Source organism: Tenrec ecaudatus, chromosome 8 (genome assembly GCF_050624435.1).
Source record: "Tenrec ecaudatus isolate mTenEca1 chromosome 8, mTenEca1.hap1, whole genome shotgun sequence".
NCBI classification, from domain to species: domain Eukaryota; kingdom Metazoa; phylum Chordata; class Mammalia; order Afrosoricida; family Tenrecidae; genus Tenrec; species Tenrec ecaudatus.
This window is the reverse complement of record NC_134537.1, coordinates 139,074,301-139,094,326: the sequence shown is the minus strand read 5'-3', so window position 1 is coordinate 139,094,326 and position 20,026 is coordinate 139,074,301. Positions and strand designations below refer to the sequence as shown.

The 20,026-nt window shown below is 44.1% G+C and overlaps 1 protein-coding gene across 2 annotated transcripts in view; it reads right to left on the bottom strand.

The window, feature by feature from the left end:
• Positions 1 to 337: 337 nt before the first annotated feature.
• Positions 338 to 20,026, bottom strand: part of AADAT (aminoadipate aminotransferase) — a 30,549-nt gene continuing 10,860 nt past the window's right edge. Inside the window, exons 4-13 of one of the 2 annotated variants that reach the window (XM_075556877.1) lie at positions 19,796 to 19,870; positions 18,268 to 18,477; positions 15,058 to 15,123; positions 12,970 to 13,052; positions 11,881 to 11,977; positions 10,577 to 10,638; positions 9,652 to 9,716; positions 9,247 to 9,353; positions 5,846 to 5,947; positions 338 to 854 (exon numbers count right to left, since the gene is read on the bottom strand). In XM_075556877.1, the coding sequence (XP_075412992.1) occupies positions 813 to 854; positions 5,846 to 5,947; positions 9,247 to 9,353; positions 9,652 to 9,716; positions 10,577 to 10,638; positions 11,881 to 11,977; positions 12,970 to 13,052; positions 15,058 to 15,123; positions 18,268 to 18,477; positions 19,796 to 19,870 (909 nt within the window). In that variant the 3' untranslated portion in view covers positions 338 to 812. The remainder of the gene's footprint in view (positions 855 to 5,845; positions 5,948 to 9,246; positions 9,354 to 9,651; positions 9,717 to 10,576; positions 10,639 to 11,880; positions 11,978 to 12,969; positions 13,053 to 15,057; positions 15,124 to 18,267; positions 18,478 to 19,795; positions 19,871 to 20,026) is intronic. The other variant, XM_075556876.1, reaches the window with a different exon arrangement.

Sequence of the window (20,026 nt, the reverse complement as noted above, 5' to 3'; positions counted from 1 at the left end):
GACCTTTTCTACAGCCATCCACAGCTCGCAGAATCCAGTTTAAATATGTCTTGTCTAGTATAAACCCATGTGTGTTTGAACTAGAATTCTAGCAGAAACACATTTTGGCTTACTTTCATATGATTTTAATACTCAGACAGCAAAGTAATTATTTTAAAGGGAATAAAGAAAATCATTACAGAAGTATATCTTAAATTATCCCAAAAGGTTGTAATAAATTTAAATGCTATAACTAATAATAGTATGAATCTGTAAACAGTGTAGTATGATGGATAAACAATGAGGAAAGTCATTCTAAGTCCACGATCTCTCCTCCTTACTTAGAATAAATGATCTGATTCTGTGAGGTATGTTTAATTGTGGGATTTTATTTGTAAAGAGATTTGTATGGTATAACAATGTCTGTTGTACGCTACTCATTTATAAATTTCAAATTTAACATTCTTACCAACAGAAAATTTCTTACAAGTAGAACATTTAACATTTGATCCACAGAGAGCACCACCTTAAAATTCTAGAACAAATTACCATAAAATATTAGGTTCAAAGGAAATTTCTAGGGAACCATAAAGAACCTACAGAGTCCTTTACAGTAAAACCAAAGATAAAATAATTTTTAAGCTGAAAATTTATCAAATGATATAAATTGATTAAAATGATATTTTGTCAACCTAATGGATTAAACACTTTAAAAATTATTAAAATACCAAAATATTAAATTGCATCTATAAGTTCAATAAAGGTCATCATTTCATCCATCCAAAGCATAGAAATATTTTATCAGATAAAATCCATGAGTAATCTCGATTTCTTCATAAAGATTCTTTGATGAGTTGGGCTAGCCTTTGAAAAGCCTAAAACAGAACAGAATAAGAACTGATGAAATTAGGATGCTAATTAAAAAATGTCAACTATTAACATCTGAAATTCCATAAACATCGCATCTACTTCTTAGGTTAAGACAATAAAAAGTCAAGTCTAACATCTGCTCTCTCTAGGTAGGGTATAAGCAAAATTTAAAAGGTGGAGGAAAAAGGAAAGGAAAAAAGAAAGAAAAGAAATGGGTAGTGGGGGCACAAGGCACAAACCCACCCAAGGGGAGTATATTGTTTATATCTCCACAGTTAAAGAGGGACCAGACTTCAACCCAGTGCTCCAAGATGTGAATGCAATATGCCGGCATAGAGTAGGGAAACAGTGGAGAGGTCTCAGGGGCTGGCCCCAATCCAACTACGTGGATACCTGCCCCTCCCCTCCAGAAGAATTTATTTCAGAGGACAGCACTGAATCTGCAGCTCAGGGAGAGGGACCTGTCTGATCACAGCACACTGGAGCAAATTAAGGGGAAGGAAGAGAGAGCGGAGTGTATCCTGGCCCACCAACCCTTGACGGCGAGATTTCCGCTCATAGCAGCCAATCCACAGAGAGGACCATGGCCAGGCCCCACTATGCGACATGAAATCCCTCACTGACCCATAGCCCTACAGGGGACAGCACTGGAGACACAGTGTGGGAATTCCGCCAGATCTGATCCCACCACACCAACGCAAAACACTAAGGGCGTGCAACAGAACAGCTGGGAACTGAGCAACAAAGTCCCCAGGGAATACCAAAAATAGACTTTGGGGCCAGGGCTTGTCACCCCATCAGACTTGACTGGAAAACACTTCTAAAGGTCAACAAACAGTCCTGAACTAACTACAAGCTTTTCTTTCTTGTTGTTGTGTTATGTGTGTGTGTGTGTTTTCATTAGCTTGTTGGTGTTGTTGAGTTTTATTTTCTTTTGTTGCTTGGTTTTGCTCTGTCTTGTGTTTGTGCATGTTATTATCTCTGCAGGTCTGTCTAAATAAGATAGGCTGATGAACAATCTGGAGGAGAAAACAGGACTGACGGTTCGGGGGGACATGGGAGAGGAGGAGGTGGGGGGAAAGGTAGTGGTGTTAACAAACCCAGGGACAAGGGAACAACAAGTGATCCAAATGAGTGGTGAGGTGGGAGTAGGAGGCCTGGTAGGGTGTGATCAAGGGTAATATAACTGAGAGGAGTTTACTGAAACCCTAATGAAGGCTGAACATGATAGTGGGACAAGAGGAAAGTCAATGGAAATAGAGGAAAGAGCTAGGAGGCAAAGGGCATATATAGAGGTCTACATATACATATGTAGATATATTTATATATGAGGATGTGGAAATAGATCTAAGTGCATACATGTATAGGTTTAGTATTAAGGTAGCAGATGGACATTGGGCCTCCACTCAAGTACTCCCTCAATGCAAGAATACTTTGTTCTATTAAACTGGCATCCCATGATGCCCATCTTCCCAACACAATTGCTCTAGACAAACTGGGTGCATAAGCAAATGTGAAGAAAGTTGATGGTGTCTGGCTATCAAAAGATATAATGTCGAGGGTCTTAAAGGCTTGAAGGTAAACAAGTGGCCATCTAACTGAGAAGCAACAAAACTCACATGGATGAAGCACACCAGCCTGCGTGATCACAAGGTGTTGAATGGATCAGTTATCAGGCATCAAACAACAAAATATCATATCATTGTGTCCTCGCCTCCCCGATACGATCGCTGAAGACATAAGCAAATGTGGTGAGGAAAGCTGATGGTGCCCGGCTATCAAAAGATATAGCATTTGGGGTCTTAAAGGCTTGAAGGTAAACAAATGGCCATCTAGCTCAGAAGCAACAAAGCCCACATGGAAGAGGCACACCAGCATGTGTGATTATGAGATGTTGAAGGGATCAGGTATAAGGCATCATTAGAACAAAAAAATCATATCATTGTGAATGAAGGGGAGTGCAGAGTAGAGACCCAAAGCCCATCTATAGGCAATTGGACATCCCCTTACGGAAGGGTTGCGGGGAAGAGATGAGCCATTCAGGGTGTAGTGTAACAATGATGAAAAATACAACTTTCCTCTAGTTCCTAAATACCTCCTCCCCCCGCACTATCATGATTCCAATTCTGTTTTACACATCTGGCTAGACCAGAGGATGTACACAGGTACAGATAGGAACTGGAAACACAGGGAATCCAGGGCAGATGGTCCCTTCAGTACTAGTGGTGAGAGTGGCGATACTGGGAGGTGGAGGGAGGATAGGGGAGAAAGGGGGAACAAATGACAAGGATCTACATATAACCTCCTTCCTGGGGGGATGGATAACAGAAAAGTGGGTGAAGGAAGACATCGGACAGTATAAGACATGACAAAATAATAATTTTAATTATCAAGGGTTCATGAGGGAAGGAGGAGTGGGGAGGAAGGTGAAAAAGTGAGGAGCTGATGCCCGGGGCTTAGGTGGAGAGCAAATGTTTTGAGAATGATGAGGGCAATGAATGTACAAATGTGCTTTACACAATGGATGTATGTATGGATTGTGGTAAAAGTTGTATGTGCCCCTAATAAAATGATTTAAATAAATAAATAAGAAATAAGGGTTATCATATATTTATGGTTTTTGTTGTTGTTTATTTTGGCTCCAAAGGTCTTCCTCCCCCAACTTCCTTCCACACAAGTGATTTTAACGGAATCTCATGGAATTCTTATAGAATCTTATTTTCTGAAATCTATCGCTTGGCTATATGCAGAATATAATTTCATTTGTCCAGCTCTTTTGATATATAAAAACAGAGAGGGCTTATGAGAAGTCTTCTTAGTGACGTCACTGACATATGAAAGCAAGTAGAAAAGAGGCTTCCAGAAACGACTGTCCCTACACAGGAGCATCAATTCTTTCAAGGTGAATGACACTGTTCTGTTGATGATTTTTCTTCTGGCCTTTGCAGACCCACAGTTCTTAGGAAGTACTCTCTTTGCATGCTGTTCTTTAGGCCACAGTTAGACTTGGTGATTTCTGGCTCTTGTTGAGTCCACTCTAGCTCATGATGAGAGCAGGGTGTGCCCAGTGGGACGGTATGCCACAGTCTCCGTGGCTCATGCTTTAGAAGTACAGTAATACTGCAGTGATTGAATGCAATTCACTCCAAAATCATGTTCCAATATCCAAAAGTTCAAGAAAAATTTCCCCATAGGAAATAATGGAAAACTAAATGATTGGTTCTGAGGCCCCCAAATTACACTTACAAGTTCACTATGGAGGTTTTTAGCCATGGGGCCTGTCACTGTCTTGGACACACGATCACCATGGAGCTGTGTCTGATTTACCCAAATTAACAGTAACTTTTCAACCTATTCTGAGTTCTTTGTTTCACAGTTAACAGTTTTATACCTTTCAATACATTAGCTGCTCGAATCACATTTCCCCCTAAAACTATTGATCACGTTAACTCAGCCATGTTGCATTCAGCCACGAAGACAGACCAGCAGTGCCTGTTTTAAAATCTGCAACAATTTCTTTCCTTAACTCTATTGTGGTTCTCCAAGTTTCCCCCCGTAACTTCGTAAGGAGTCCTCGTGGTGGAGGGGTTGTGCTTTGGACTGTGAGCTGTATGGTCGGCAGTTCTAAGCCATCAGCAGCTCCTCTGGATAAAGACTGGTCTTTCGAGTTGTACGAGCCTCCAATAAAATGATTATAAAACAAACAAACAAACAAACAAACAAACAAAAAACACAAAACCACAATGGGGCGTTTTGCTCCTGTGAACAGCTGTGGCGCTGGAAACGCACCGGGGTTGGTTGCTATGAGTCAGTCCTGACTCGATGGTGGTGAGTTTGGTTTGGCTTCCGTTATTGCTGGCCTCACTCACTTTCTTTGGCGCCGTGGTCGCAAGATTTTACGCAAACCAAGCGCAAAAAAAGCACAGTGGGAGGGAAAGGGGAGTTGGTGAACAAACAACCAAAGCAGGAGGGGGCAGGGAGCACTGGAAGTGACTATGATTGTACCACTCATTTTAAAGGCTATTCCACCAAGGGGGGGTAGGGATTGTACTACGATGTGGTGGTGATTGTACAGTCCCCTTGATATGATTGAACGACCGTATGATGTGTAAGTTACGTGCAAATAAAACGGTTGGAAAAACAAAAACAACGCCCACAATAAATCATTAAAAAAGCAAAAGCGCAGCGGGACGTTTTAAACGCGCTATCAAAAGTGGGACCTGCAGCTTGAGTGAGAGCGGTGCTCAGACGGAAGCGCTACCGTGGTGTCTGAGCATAGACACGACGTAGGACTCACTCGGCCGGCACAGGGTTTTACAAGTTGGATTTTTCAACAGGTTTTACGAGTTGGATTTTCAGTGCGACTACTGAGCAAAGTTAGGAACACCAAGCAGATCTGTTTTGCACTTTGCTGTCCGAGTGGTGGAAAGTTGGGGCTCGGGGCCCTTGGCCAACCCAAGGGATCACTGGAGAGGACGAAACCTTGTTTTCCGGGGTGCCCCTGAGTGGACCAGAACTTCCACTGTTTGGTTAGCAGCCAAACACGTTACCCGTTTGCACCACTCAGGGTCTCTGATGGTGATGTTGTGAATGACTACTTAACTCTCACGGGGCCAATAGTCCTCAGAGAAAGAGACGGGTGAGTATTGTGAGTTTGTATTTTCAGCCCAGGTTAATTCCATGAAAGATGGAAGAAGACGTTTTCTGCACAAACACTGCAGGTTCTGAGAAATTACTCACGAGGACAGTTTTAACTGCAACGGAGTCTCCTCATTTGCTTAGAGAAGTCTAGCAACAAAAAATGTGTGTCTTTCGTGATAGCTCTTGACTTTTCAGCAAATACCGGGTTTCTAGAAGCCCAAGGAGACATTAAATAGTGTTGGAAACTTTCAGAAGGAACACACTCACCCAAACAAACAACAAACAAACAAACAAACAAACAAACAAACAAACCAAGGCCTGGTCCCAGGCCCTACTGGAAGCCAACTGTACTTACCACGTCCATTTGCTCTGCAGACGCGATGGAGAAGGATGCTCTAAAGTAAGGCCGAGGAGCTACGCAGTCAATGAAGAATGCATAGCCAGGCACCACCAATACCTAAGAGAGTTTGCGGGAAAAAATGGTTTATCATGAGTGAAAAACGGAAAGCATGCAGAGGTAAGCCTGATGTCAGAGTGAGGAAGGGCATTTAAAGGTTAAAAGTAGTTGCAGAAAACACTAAGAGGAGAATTCAATTTTTAGAAAAATTCTGTATATCATAAAAATAAAACTGAAAACACGGCGAAGCATATTTGAAAGAGATTTACAACCATGGCAAATTCTCCCAAGAGAAAGGTGTGGTCATTGCCTCGATCACATTTATACCCTTGGAAACCCGGGGCAGATCTGCTCTGTCCTTCAGGGTAACTGCGGTCGGAATTGACGTGATGGCACTGGGTACATGCTGCTATTGAGAGGAGAGCAATTAGTGTGGTGCAAGTCCTGCCCTCCAGAAAGATGGTTTGAAGGTCAGAAACCCTCCCAAAGTGGGGGAGCCGGCATTCACATCTAGGCTAAACCCCAAGCAAACTCGCTGCCATCGTGTCCATTCAGCTCCGAGTGACTCTGCAGGACAAGCTCCGCCCCTGGAGAAGGACCGCAGGCTGGGTAAGGTGGAGGGGCGGCGAAGGAGGCGAGGCCCTCAAGGAGAGGGGCTGGCTGAAGGGCTGCCTCAGTGGATGTAGGCAGAGGAACTACTGTGAGGTGGCACAGGACCGTGAGGTGTGCCCTTCCTTTGTGCGCAGGGTTGCTAGTGGTGGGGGCTGCTTCGATGGCATCCAACAACAACAATTTTTTCTTCTTTAAATGATGCAGTCAACATTTTAGAACACATTTTAATATATATAAGTCAATGGATAATTCACGTTAAATGTTCCAGAGGTGGGTCTGAACAAACTTCTTTATAAGAAACATTCTAGTTTTTCCTTTTAAGAGCGTCTGTTGTGTACCAGTGGAGAAGTTGGGCCAGCTGATAACAAGTCTGGAATGTTTTCATTAGAATAAAGGAGTTCGAACTCTGATGGACCGACCCATTTGGGCGTTCAGAACATTTGAATCTCTATTGTACCAAAGCACCAACAGTCCCTCAATTATGACTCACAGTGACCCTCTAGAGCAGCGTGGCATTTCTCCTATGGTTTCCAGGGCTGTGGAAATTTTTATGGGAACAGACTGTCTCATCTGTCTCTTGGAGAGCCGCTGGTGGGCTCAAATAGTGACCTCATGGTTAGCATTCAGACACTGAAGCAACCCACTACACTATCAGGGTTCCTTTCTTATGGCTCAGTACCTCTTATTTCTAGCCCCCTTTTTAGATAACAAATGGGAACTACCTGTTATCAGTTGCTAGGAAAGATGAAGTGATACTTGGGGAAAATTCCAAGTTCCTACAACTTGCAATATCCAAATATCTCTTTGGATCAAAGCAGACCACGTGAAGTATAACGACCTAAATATGTAGTACCACACAAGCTATTTTAAATAAGCCCAGAGTGCACTTCCTTTATCTCAGGCCAGCTGACACAACATTAAAATGTCCTGATTGCTCTATGGGTGAGTTAAGAGGGGCATATGTTCTGGTGTTGTTTTCTGAACGAGGGTGTCACATATACCTAGAAACAAGTCTAACATTGGAGGCACCCGCCTGTGTGCGTTAGCCAGTGTTATTTAATGTGGATCTTCGGGCAGATGCCTTTGTTGCTACCACCAAAAGACCTTCCTTTTCCTGGTGCATCTGGTTAAGGAGGAGGAGGAAGCTGGGAGTGACTGTGAACATGGTGTGGGAATGCCATTCTGCTGAGCTGTCCTAGAAGCAGGAAGAGAGGACCTTATTTAAACTGGAGAAGAGCCAGGAGTGGAGCATGTCCTTTCGACCCCCACCATCCCTGTGCATCGGCCCCCTCTTGATCCAGGACGACTTTGACACCAGAGGCGCAGCAGTGGCTGAACCAGGAGCAGAAACCGAGCAAAAGGCAGAGCAGTGGACTTCCTAGTCCACAGAGCAAGGGGAGCTGCGTCCTTTGGGGCAGAAGGCTGGTTTGTGGATTACAGTGTCTCTGGGCACTTAAAAATGGGCCAGGCTAGGTCTGCTGACGCTTGGTGCTGGACCTGAGGACATTGCGGTTGAGGTTTACAGCGGAGTGGCATGCCCTTGGGGCACTCATTGGTAGCCCTAAAACAGCTTTGCAACACTGCTGATGCAGGGCATTGGCCAGGCCAAGTGGCTGAAGGCTAGAGAGAGGCCTGCCTGCAAGCATGGCACAGAAGTAACTGCACGGACAGAATACTGTATACATTTGAGTATAAGCCGACCCAAATATCAGCCGAGGCACCTAATTTTACCACAAAAACTACATAAAAAATGTGCTGAAAAACGGCTTTTACACGAATATAGACAGTAATTGTGTCCAGAGCATCTGTCATCTGAATTGTAACTGATTGCTTTCCTAATAACCCCAGAATTGGCAACAGCATCTGTGAGTTATGTGCGGCCACTACAGTGACTTGTCCAGCCCAGCACAGACGTAGGATACTTTGGGAAGGAAGGTTGGCGTTAGAGTAGGTGCAAAGAGATGGAAGGCAGAGGACAGGTCTGCCCTTGGCCTTGTGGCAACCGGTCTGGGGACCCAAGGAGGTCAGACGTGGCCCCCATACCAATTTCCACAGCAGTGAGTTTAGTGTTTGGTAAAATTTTTCTTTCTACTTTTGTGTTTTCCAAATTGGCTATCATGAGAATACTTTATCATATTTGGGGAGGTGGGGAGGATGGGAATCTATTTAAAATATTAATATGATGTAAAATACCGATAGTAGTTAAAATGTATTTAAAATACACTTTTCACTAGTCTTATTTTATTAGTCGATTTGGATAGAGTAACTTACTTAATCCTCACAGTAACCTGAGAGAGATGGATTCTGATTAGCCTCTTCTACAGGATAAGTAACTTACCTGAAACCACGTATCCAAGTAAGATGCCGAGCGGGGATTCAAACTCAGGCTCACTGACTCTAGAGACTGTGATTTTAACCCCTGAGCTACTCATTGTCAAAAAGTGATAAGCTAGAAGGCACTATTCCCACTAACATGGACTAGCTGATTAATTAGGACACCCAAAATCTATCATGATTTTAATAACGAGATAACCTATGCCGTGAGCTTCAGTTTGGGGGAAAATGGAATGGCAGGATACTGGACTTTTTGAATCCTCCTATGTGAGTCTAATATCCTGTGTGACATTAAAACATTATGCACTGAAGTACTGGACAAAGAAAAACATCTCTACTGTTATTCAAATAAAGAGTTACTTTAAAGAAAAAAAGGTGTATCTAGATAGGACATTCCCATCTCTCCACTTTACCTGATTCTTCATGGCTTTTTCTTCAATCAGTTGTTTTGTATCAGAAATGCCCTTAACTTTAATCCACAAAAACATTCCGCCAGCAGGAACGTGCCATTCCGCCAAATCTGCAGACAAAGAAGAGGATAATGATCTGGAGCCGTTTCCCATGATGGCAGATATGAGCCTTGCTGCAAGCAGTACATTGTAAGCTAGTATTTCTGAAAGAGTTTCTTCAATGGTAACATTTAAAAAATAGAACTTTAACATGTTCTGGCTTTTATCTCAAAAAAGTAAGTGATGTGGGGGGGCGGGGTGCAAGGAGAAAGGAAGGGCAGGAGGCTGAACGGTTTGTGGGGGTGTCTTTACAAGGTAGTCTAGAAGTGGGGTGCTTATCACAGGGATTGGGATGTGGGTTCCACTCACCACTCAGCCACTTGTTGGCAGCTGCCACCATTGCATCCCGCTGGCTCCTATAGAAATTAATAACCCTAAAAGAGGAACACGGTGACAGGGACGCCATCAATGTACTGACTCTAGGTACGAAAATCACTCTGGGTCTCAGTTATAAACATTTGTCTTTTATCTTGGTTAAAGCAGTGAAGGTTGAATAAGAGAACAGAGCGTATATATTCCGCTAAAGGGTAAACTTTTTACAGTTGCATTTTTGTCTTCATTTTGAAATGAGTTAGTGAAATGAAAATGAATAAAGCCAAGCCCATTTCTGAGAGAAATGGAGAATTTAAAAACAGTTCTCATAGAAGTAGCAGGATATGTCTTTTTTTTTTCATTCTTCAAAATAATTGCTGTCATTTGTCAGAAAGATGAACGTTCCGGGTCAGAGAAAATACTGTTTAACTGACAGGCACACAGACACTCCCACTTTCCTCGTTGTCCAATGGCTAGGAAGTGCCCGATTTCTGTAACTGAAAGAGTTCAGAACTTGTGCCACAACACTAGTTATTTAGGCAAACTGTATCCTCGTGTACCATACTTGAGCCATTTTCTGTGTCACGTGCCCTTCGTGGCTGGCCGATTCAATAAAAGACTCAGGCGCATATGCGTGTGTATACCCTCGAGCCAGTTCAGTAAGCGAATCTTGACCTAGCGAGGATTATAGGTGGTCTCAGCTTTCAAATCCTCTGCCCCCTGTCCCAACCTTATGCTCCCGAGGAGACTTTCTAGGTGAAGGGCAAATAGAATACAAAGAGTTTTTGCTTCTAACAGGCTGCTCCTACTGTCCCTCTTAGGACACATTGGAAGGGAGAATGTAAACGAACCCCTCGGTGTGCACCGTGCATGCACTGCGCTCCTAGGCGATTCAGGAGCTTTTCAACTAATGACCCAGTACCTCTGTACATGATCCAGGAAGCCCTCTTGTCCCCACTGGTGCAGAAGCTGCGAGACCAGAAGCTGAGCGAGAGAAAACAGTAATACACATCACGGTTTATCCCCTAAGATGTGCTTTCTTTAGGACAAATGTCAAAGCAACTCACTCATGGTCACATGTAATCCTCCATAAGACATCACATGCTGAACCCAGCTGCAGGAATGGTCAGTGGTTAAGAATGCTAATGAATAACAAGGGAAAACAACAATTCGAATAAAAAATATGGATGTCGTACTTGTGATGTGCCAGGCACTATCCTAAGACATTACTACGTTTTAATTAACTTAATCTTTAGGCAGGCTATCATTTCCAGCTTAAAGATGAGAAAACCGAGACACAAGGGAAAAGTTCACTGTGCACAGGCACGCAGCTAGGGCCAGGGACCACGTCGACGTCAGATCATGCGTTGCTGCAGCTCTAGTCACATGTCAAACAAACATTTGAAGCTGTACAACCTGTGCAGTTAGGACAGTATCTCCAAATACATTTTAGAGGGGGGAGTTCGAAATGTTTTAAGTAGATAGTGAGATTTTGGATGATAACAGACTTTAAAGACATATGAAATAGTCCGCAGCCTGACAAAACGGAGGGAGATTTATGGACAGAAGGACGCCACAGAGGCACAACATCAAGCAAGTGCTCTGTTCTGCACACACTTTTCTATTCCTTTCGTGTCCTTCAGTAGCAATTTTACCTCTGAGATCCGATTCACAAGACTGCACTGGGGTTGGATGGGAACCAATAATTTCTCAAAGCTTTGTCAGGAAATATATTCCTTCTCAAACACGATCTACCCTTTATTTTAGTTGAAATATATTCCAACCAGTGTCTTTTGGAGGGGGTAGCACATGTGTGTGGGAGGCAAATCATTAGTCACTAACAGGTTTGCAGTCTTAGCTGCCTCCCAGAGCGCAGGACAATAAGTACAAACTGTGCTACTTCACCAAGCTCAGTTCTAGTTTCCTTCCAGCAGGGGCTTTATGGATTTCCTGGACCACTGGCTAGGGACACACAAGCAAACATTCCCTGGCCATCAAGGAATTTGGTCTATGCCTCTCAAGAATACCAGGTCAATTCAACTCTCGTTTACCTTTCACAGTAGGTAACTGAATCTGGTCTTTTAATTAAGTCCATATTGGAGATGAGATTCCATAAAGTTGAGATTTTTTCCCCTCCTTATTGTCACTATAGCTCAGCCTTACTTGACAACACGTATTGTCTATTCTGGTCTGATAAGAACATTTAATTTCCTAAATTATCCTTACCTGTGTAAAAGTGTTGGGATGCATTGTTGAAACTTGTGTGTGTAAGACAACTCTTTCTATCAAGGGTTTTGGACCTGTTATAAACCCTATTCTCAACCTACACAAAAAGAGAAAAGACATGCTCACTGAATATTAACAGTTATTAGTCACATATCCACATATATTAACGACCCAGATGTACTACTTTACTGATTTCATTAGGACAAGATGGGGGACCTAAAGGACAAATTGATCTACACCAGCAGTTCTCAACCTGTGGGTCGCGACCCCTGTGGGGATCAAATGACCCTTTCACAGGGGTCACCTAAGACCATCAGAAAACACATCTTTCTGATGGTCTTCGGAACCAAGACACTGCTCCTCTATTCGTCTCCAGGCAGGTCCGCCCACATGCAGATGCACCCACATATGAGTACCCGGCGTGAAGACTGTTACCCATGCTGCACCATGCTTAAAGACAACATTTCATTGATTTGTCTTTAGAAATAAATATTTCATAATATATAATTACATATTGTTTTTGTGATTCATCACTATGCTTTAATGATATTCACTTTGTAACAATGAAAATACATCCCGTGCATCAGATATTTACATTAAGATTCATCACAGTAGCAAAATGACAGTGATGAAGTAGCATGAAAATGATTTTATGGTTGGGGGGTCACCACATGAGGAACTGTATGAAAGGGTCGCGTCCTGGGGAAGGTTGAGAACCGCTGATCTAGATATTTAAAATAGTCTACTAAAATGATTTCTTATTGAAAATGCAAATTTAAATTTAAGAGCACACTTAACATGTTATGCAATTCTGGCCTAATATAGTTCCAACTATGTGTGTTCGCCTATCAATAGAAAAACCTGAACCATCCCACCTTCACTTTAGGTTGATGGTGAGGGGGTGCCTTTGATTCCTGGTGACGGAGAGGGGGAGGAAGAGCTTATGTTCAGGTCATTAATCAGAGTGGTGTTTTAAGGCGGGTGGAACACTAGTACCTTAAATTTTTTAAAAGTGTGCACTACAAGATACTATGGTACAGCCGCCCAACTCTTTCACACAGACCCTTCAGCGAGAGACGCAGGGCTTACCCGGAGGAGAGGACTTTGGAAAACGAGTCAGCTCGGATGACGCGGCCGTCAACATCCATGGAGAGAAATGTCGGTGCCCAGGGCTTCAGGTGAGACAGAGACAAACCCAAAATGGAAGGTTTCAGAGGGCTGATCCTCACATGCACAGACTTTGCATAGAGACTGGACAGGGCAGGACGTGGGGGTGACAGTCGCACAACCAGCTCGTCCAACACCTTTACTTCACCCCGTTTGAGAGGAATTTGAAACCACGAGGTCACTTCTTAGCCTCTGCCTCTCCTCCTGGATACTTCTGTCCAACACACACATTATGCTTTCCCCTCAGCGTTTTTCCATTTGCTCCAAACCAAACCAAACCAAACCAAACCAAACCAAACCAAACCAAACCAAGCCATGCCAAGCCAAGCCAAGCCAAGCCAAGCCAAGCCAAGCCAAGCCAAACCAAACCAAACTCACTTCCATTGAGTCATTTCCTATGCACAGCTGTGCTACAGTCTGGGTAGACTGTCCCTGGGGGTTTCTAAGATGGTCGCTCTTTACAGGAGTAGAAAGCCTCATCTTTCTCCTGTGGAGCAGTGGGTGGTTTTGAACTGCTGACCTTCTGGCTAGCAGACCTAACACCACCACCACCACCAAATCCTTTTTGCTCCAAGGGTTGGAGCCCAGGTTAGAGAAGGACCAAGCAAAACGAGCTTGGATGAGATCAAAATGAAAAATGGCAGCAGTATTCACGATAATGTACATAGAGAGTGGAGAACCAGCTAGAGAGATAAAACACAAGTAAACAAATAGCCACGACCATGAGGCCGAGGAATGCAGATGAGAAATCTAGCCAGTGTCGAACACGGATTTCAGCATCTGCTTTTGAAGGAGACACACAGGTGTAAGGGGGCCCGGATTGTGCGAGGGTTGGGAGGGGGAGTAGGCAGGCGAGCAATCGGAGTTCTTCTTTCCTTTTAGGTCACTGGAAAGGGCAGGATTCAAGTGTATAAGGGGGATCCAGAAGTGTGATTACAACGGCATTAAAAGATCATGGGTTTTCCCACTAAGTGTTTGAAGCCACCTCCTACTCCCCTCCCACTGCAAATAAAGACGGTGAATGCACGGTGTTGGATTTCCAGGCATTAGGACTCTGTATCCCTACAGTGTCTATGGGAAGCCATAAGTATGGAAAGTGGAAAAGAATATGAAAGCCCGTTCTACAGATAAGATCCGAGAGGTAAGTGATCAGGATGGCAGGCATAGGGAGAGCTGCCTGGAAGGCCAGGCTCCTAGTTCCCTGGTGGACATCATGTCCACCACAGTCCTCTTTCTCCTTCAGCTTGGACACAGCTTCTGGATCCTACCCCAGATATCACTTCAGTTAGCCACTATCAAGGGACTAGAAGGGACACCCATGATGAAGGCCACTTGATGTCCCTGGTATGATGTTTAAGGAGTTGTGAACTAAAACTTGAAGTTCAAGAAGATTACCAGTTCTGAAAAACAAGGTACAGGGAGCCAGCTACTATTTTAAAGGTAATTTATTTCAGGAACAAGCAGTTCTACAAAAAAAAGAGGAAATGTATTGATTCCTTGATAAAATCAAAGTCCTCCAACTGGAATTCACTGCCATGGAGCTGATACTTGCAGTGACCCTGCAGGACAGAGTAAAGCTGCCCCGGTGGGTTTCTGAGACTGTAACTCTTTACAGGAGTAGAAAGCCCATTTTCTCCTTTGGAGGAGCTGGTGGTTTAGAACTGTTGACCTTTAACAGCCTAACTCTTAACTACTAAACACTGAGGTGGTAACAAATAAATACAAGGTACCTGGGTCAGCACAAGCAGCTCGCATTGGACTGCTAACCTGAAAGTTAGCGGTTTGAGACCGTCTAGTGGCTCCGTGGGGAAAGGCCTGTCAAATTGCTTCCACAAAGATGACAGCTAGAAAATCCCATGAAATGGCTCTATTCTGTAGCCTAAGGGCGCAACGGAAGTCAGGGGCGGGCTCGGCAGCAGCTAACAACAACAGCTACAAGTGAACAGTGTTCTCCTTGGTGGCTTAGGAGACGGCGTGAACGTTCAGAAATGGACTCGCATGCTCGCTTACCTTGCTGAACTGGAGAAAAAAGTAAGGATCGTCTTCTATGATGAGGAAGTCGTATTTTCTTGCCAGCTGAAAAGATTAAAGTGATACACTTACTTCCCAAGGACCAGCTGGGATTGGACTCATTTAAAACCACACATTTCTAAATGTACTCACTCAACAAGTGCTTATTGAACTTGATAAAGCAGAGGGCCCAGGTGAAAAAAAAAGGGGATGGGAACCTCCATGAGGTGGATTGAATAACAGCTGGGAGGCTGGTCAGTCTGGTAAGAACCCAAGTTGCCCTGGGCTTGCCCCCAGCTGACCCTATAAAGTTTTGCCCAAGACTGCCCATGTGAGAAGTTCTGTACAAATGGGACACAATGTGTCTTTGCCAGAAACCAGTGAACCCGGGACCATGATATCCACAAAGGAATCACTGAACTATTAAGTATGACAACCGAAAACGAATGCCTGGAGCGTTCATGATGCCGATCAGCCAAGGAGACCCAGCGTGTGTCTTCCACCTCAGTCCCCAGCCCATTCCTCGTGACTGTACACTACATAAAGACACGAGTTCCTGAGCAGGAGGCTGGTGCATGCTTCAGCCACAGCGGGGATGATACACTGTTCTATCTCTGCTCCTCTGCAGCCAGGCAACTTAGAGACTTCGCTGTTTGCAACCCACCTGGCCTGGTGTCTGAATCGAGTCTCTTCTTTTGATCTTACAATAGTGCAGCAATGAATTCAAATATACCAAGGATCATGAAGGTGGCACGGGAACGGGGCTGTGTGTCATTCGGCCTGCTGTGCATGAGGAGGCCAGGAGTTGGAGGCCAGGAGTTGGAGGCGCCCTGATGGCAACTAGCAACACTGTGATGGACAAGTGAGGGTGAAGAGGTACAGAAAACACCAAAGGCTCTTGTCTCCTGGAATTTACATGCGGAGTCTCTTGTAATGGGAAGCAGGCTATACATAAGCTAATGTGTAGCAAAGCAAAGAAGAGTACACAGTTGGGTTTTAAGTCCCAAAGAGATAATTAATGCTGTGATGTCTGAGAGAGACTCAGAGGACTCAGGAGTGACTGAGTGACCTGCCTCTGTGGGATCCTAAGATGTTTACGGGGAGTAGAAAGCCTCTTCTTTCTCCTGCAGAGTGGCTGGTAGTTTTGAACTGCTGACTTTGCAGTTAGCAACTCAATGCGTAACCCACTACACCACCAGGGTTGCTATGAGTCAGCACTGACTTATGACAATGAGTTTGGCTTGGAGAGGGAGAGGGAGAGGGAGAGGGAGAGGGAGAGGGAGAGGGAGAGGGAGAGGGAGAGGGAGAGGGAGAGAGAGAGAGAGAGAGACCAGGCAACTATTTCGGGTTGAATCATTGTGCAGCCTTCTTAATGAGCGAACACTGGAGCTCAAAGTACCAGAAAGAGCTGGTTGTAAGGTATCAGGGAAGAAGATTCTAGACTGAGGAAAGAATGAGCGCAAGTGTCCTAGTGAGAGAGAGAGAGAGAGAGAGAGAGAGAGAGAGAGAGAGAGAGAGAGAGAGAGAGAGAGAAAGTCATGGAATGTTTAAGGGCTAACAAGAAGTGCAGCCTGGCTGGGGCAGTAGGCATGGCTGGAGTAAGAATGGCAAGAGGCATGGTCAAAGATAGAAGGCCAGATTGGTTTTGCTGGGCAGACAGGAATCTGGATCTTAGTTGAAATGCACGGGGAAGCTACTGGAGGGCTGTAGACAGGAGGGTGAGAGGCCTGGCTTTACACTGACAGCGCAGCAGGGACATTTCTACTGGGATGTAGAGAGTGAATTGTGAAAGATCAGGAATGGAATGGAGTGGGTCAGGGTAGTGAGGGTATGCTCAAATTAACTCAGTAAGAACAGGCTTAGAGACCATACTGGATGAGGGTGGAGGCAGAATCCACAATATGGAGTGATTTGGGTGGAGGGAGAAGAGAGAAGGGAAACTTATGAATAAAGGGTCATTCTTCATCAAGCATTATTTATGGAGATGAAGAATGTGCAGATGGAAAATGGGCACCTACATAAGATTGAAGAAGTATTGGGGTATCAATAGAAAGTTGCACACAGAACTCTGGAATTCAAGGGCAAGGTTAACAGTAGCCAATGTAGAGCTATCAGTATAGAGATGGGACGTTTTAACCACGAGTGTAGATGAGGCTGTCTGGGGGTTATGTATGAAGAGAAAGCTCAGGACAGAGCCCTAGAGAGTAGGCAATGTAAGAATAAGACAATATTTTGGATATATGAAAGGGCTTCAAAGAGTTCACGGAAAAATTCCATTATCTTTAAATTATGTTTTCCCTGTAAGATTTTGAAGTCCTCTGATATACACCCATACAAGCATATGTGTGTGTACATATGTATTACGAGCAAAGGGAATTGTTTTAAATCTTTCTTATGATTTCACTACATGTGATTAGATTCCATATAGCTTAATATATGTGTGGGCACTCATTTTGAAAAACGTGTTGTGAAAGGTTAGGGAGAAAAGTCAGGTGCATGAAAGAGACTTCTCTAAAGGCATGGCTTTTATTTGATTTTAAAAGAGTTTCTGTACAAGTCAATATGTGCTTGATACTTCTAATTGTCAATAGTGAGAAGCCAGGCATTGTGGATGGGTACCTATAAGAAATCTTCCAAAAAGAACATTCTTCTTATCTTAAAGAACTGCTTTGTAATCTCAAGTGTCAAGGACTAGGAAAAAGAGGCAAGTTGAAAACAGGACAAAAAAACCCCCATGAAAATCAAACTTGGGGTCAAAGATCAAATAACTGTATGAAATTGAACATCAGCCCTTTTTATCGAATAGCATGAATTCAGGGAAAAGATGAAAAACCTCATCAATAATTAACAAATAAAACATCTACAAAACCTCATCAATATTTAACAAAAACCTCTACTGTGTCTAGGGAGCCCTGGTGGGTCTGATGGTTGCCTGGTTCAGTGCTAACAGTAGGGGCAGCGGTTTAACCTCACCTGTTTCTCCAAAGATTTACAGCCTTGGAAACTCAAAACAGTGTAGCTATGAGTTGGAGCCAATTCAATGGTCGTACATTTAGTTTGGGTATTGTGTTTAAATGTATTGGAATTCTTGGCATAGATGATTTCTTTTTATTGAAAACTAGGTAAGCAGAATGGAATTTGCCTAATAGTCTTCTAACAAGTTCAGCAGAGACAGGAATGCAGGCACAGAAGCACATCCTCCTGAGGTACCTCATAGATTTCCTTTTTGCGGTCTGCGGTCAGCGAGGTTCCAGTAGGGTTGTTGCCACTTGGGACCGTGTACAGAAATTTTGGAGTCTTTTTCTTGGGGTTCTGCGAATCTTCCGGTTTCCATTTAGAAAGTACTTCTTTGAGGGACTTTGGGACAATTCCATACTCATCATTGGACACATTAATAATGTTACAGCCCAGTGGACGTAGCTGTTGAGTATAAAAAAAAAAGAAAAGAAAAATAAACCCCAAGACTCGGACAAGATCTGTTACCAAGGTTTCTTATATTGAGAACATTACCTGAGGTCTCTATGAACTTGTACTCAATGCCAAGCCCCAGAGGGTGGAGGATGGGTAGTTTCATCCTGTTGTTCTCCTGGGGTTGGTTCTATTGTTGTTGAAGAACAGCCTGCTCCTTCCTGGAGCATGGACCCTACTTCTCTGCCTCACGGATGGCAGGGTTGGCCGTGCGTTGGACACTGGCCCACAAATGGTGAGCAGAAGTGATGTGTCTCCTGCAAGTTGAAGCTTTAAGACCCAGTTTATGGTTCTTTCCCCTCCTTCTGTTTTAAGACCCACAGTGCCCAAGAGAGAGGATGGTTCCATGAACTTGGGCCAGAAATGAAGAGAGCATGGAAGGTCGCTGATCTGAGGTGGACGTGAGGTGGGCGTTCGCGTGAGAAATACACCTTGGTGGCAGTGAGCCACTGAGAGACTGGAGTCATTTCCTACATCACAAAGCCAAGCCTTTTTGGACTGGATTATCTTTAACATGATAATGAGAACCGGCAGAACAAAACAAAGAAATACCAAATGAGCTGTCCATGTGGACTCCCGGGGGCCCCCTGTGTGTCGGAGTACAAGGATACTCCATGGGGTTTTCAAAGGCTGGTTTTTCAGATAAGATTGCCAGGTTTTTCTTCTGAGGGCCCTCTGGGTAGACTTAACGTCCAACTTCTCTCTCTGCGGATGAGCACACAACTGTGCGCATCACCCGGGACTCCTACGTGTACTTATTGATCCGAAAGCTTGGTGCCCCAGATTCAGGAATCCTCAACCTACGATCCAGAACGCTACAAGCTAGATGATCAGCTTCCTTACTCCGATGGTCCCGTCCCGGTAGTTTAACACTGGAGTGGGCAGTTCAACTTGTAGCACATTTATTTATCATCACATCAAATTCCCACGTAATAGAGTTGTGCTTACGCAGAGGGTAATAAAAAATAATAAGGAAAAACAAAGATTTTAAGCATTCAGTCACATTCAGAAAACTAGACGTGATTATGCCTGATCTAATTCCTTTGGCGAATGATGTTACACTGTGTACTTTCCGACCGACAGCTATCGTGAGCCTCGCCACATCAGGATGCGCGTCTAACACAGAAGGTGCATGTGACCTACATCCTGCTTACTGATGAAAGTTGTCAGTGAATTTTTCCCGGTGGACAGAGATGATTCTAGATGTGGGGTCATTTCTTCTTCATGCTTTCAGGAAAGAGAGGCGCCTTTTGTGAAAGGGAGCACTCACCGCTTGCAGCGTTCCCGAGTACGCAGGCTCATCTAGCATGATATTGTCTCCAGGACTAACGAGCATCTCAAACACCTAACGAAAGAAGTGCACGTTAGCTCAGACAGGCCCGTTCCATCCTCAGACGCCCCTGGTGCAGCAGGAGCTCACTTGGATCCTAGGGCAGAAGTTTACAACCTTTTTATATAAGCCGTCAGACAGTGGAGATTTGCAGCCTGGTGAGCCATGCAG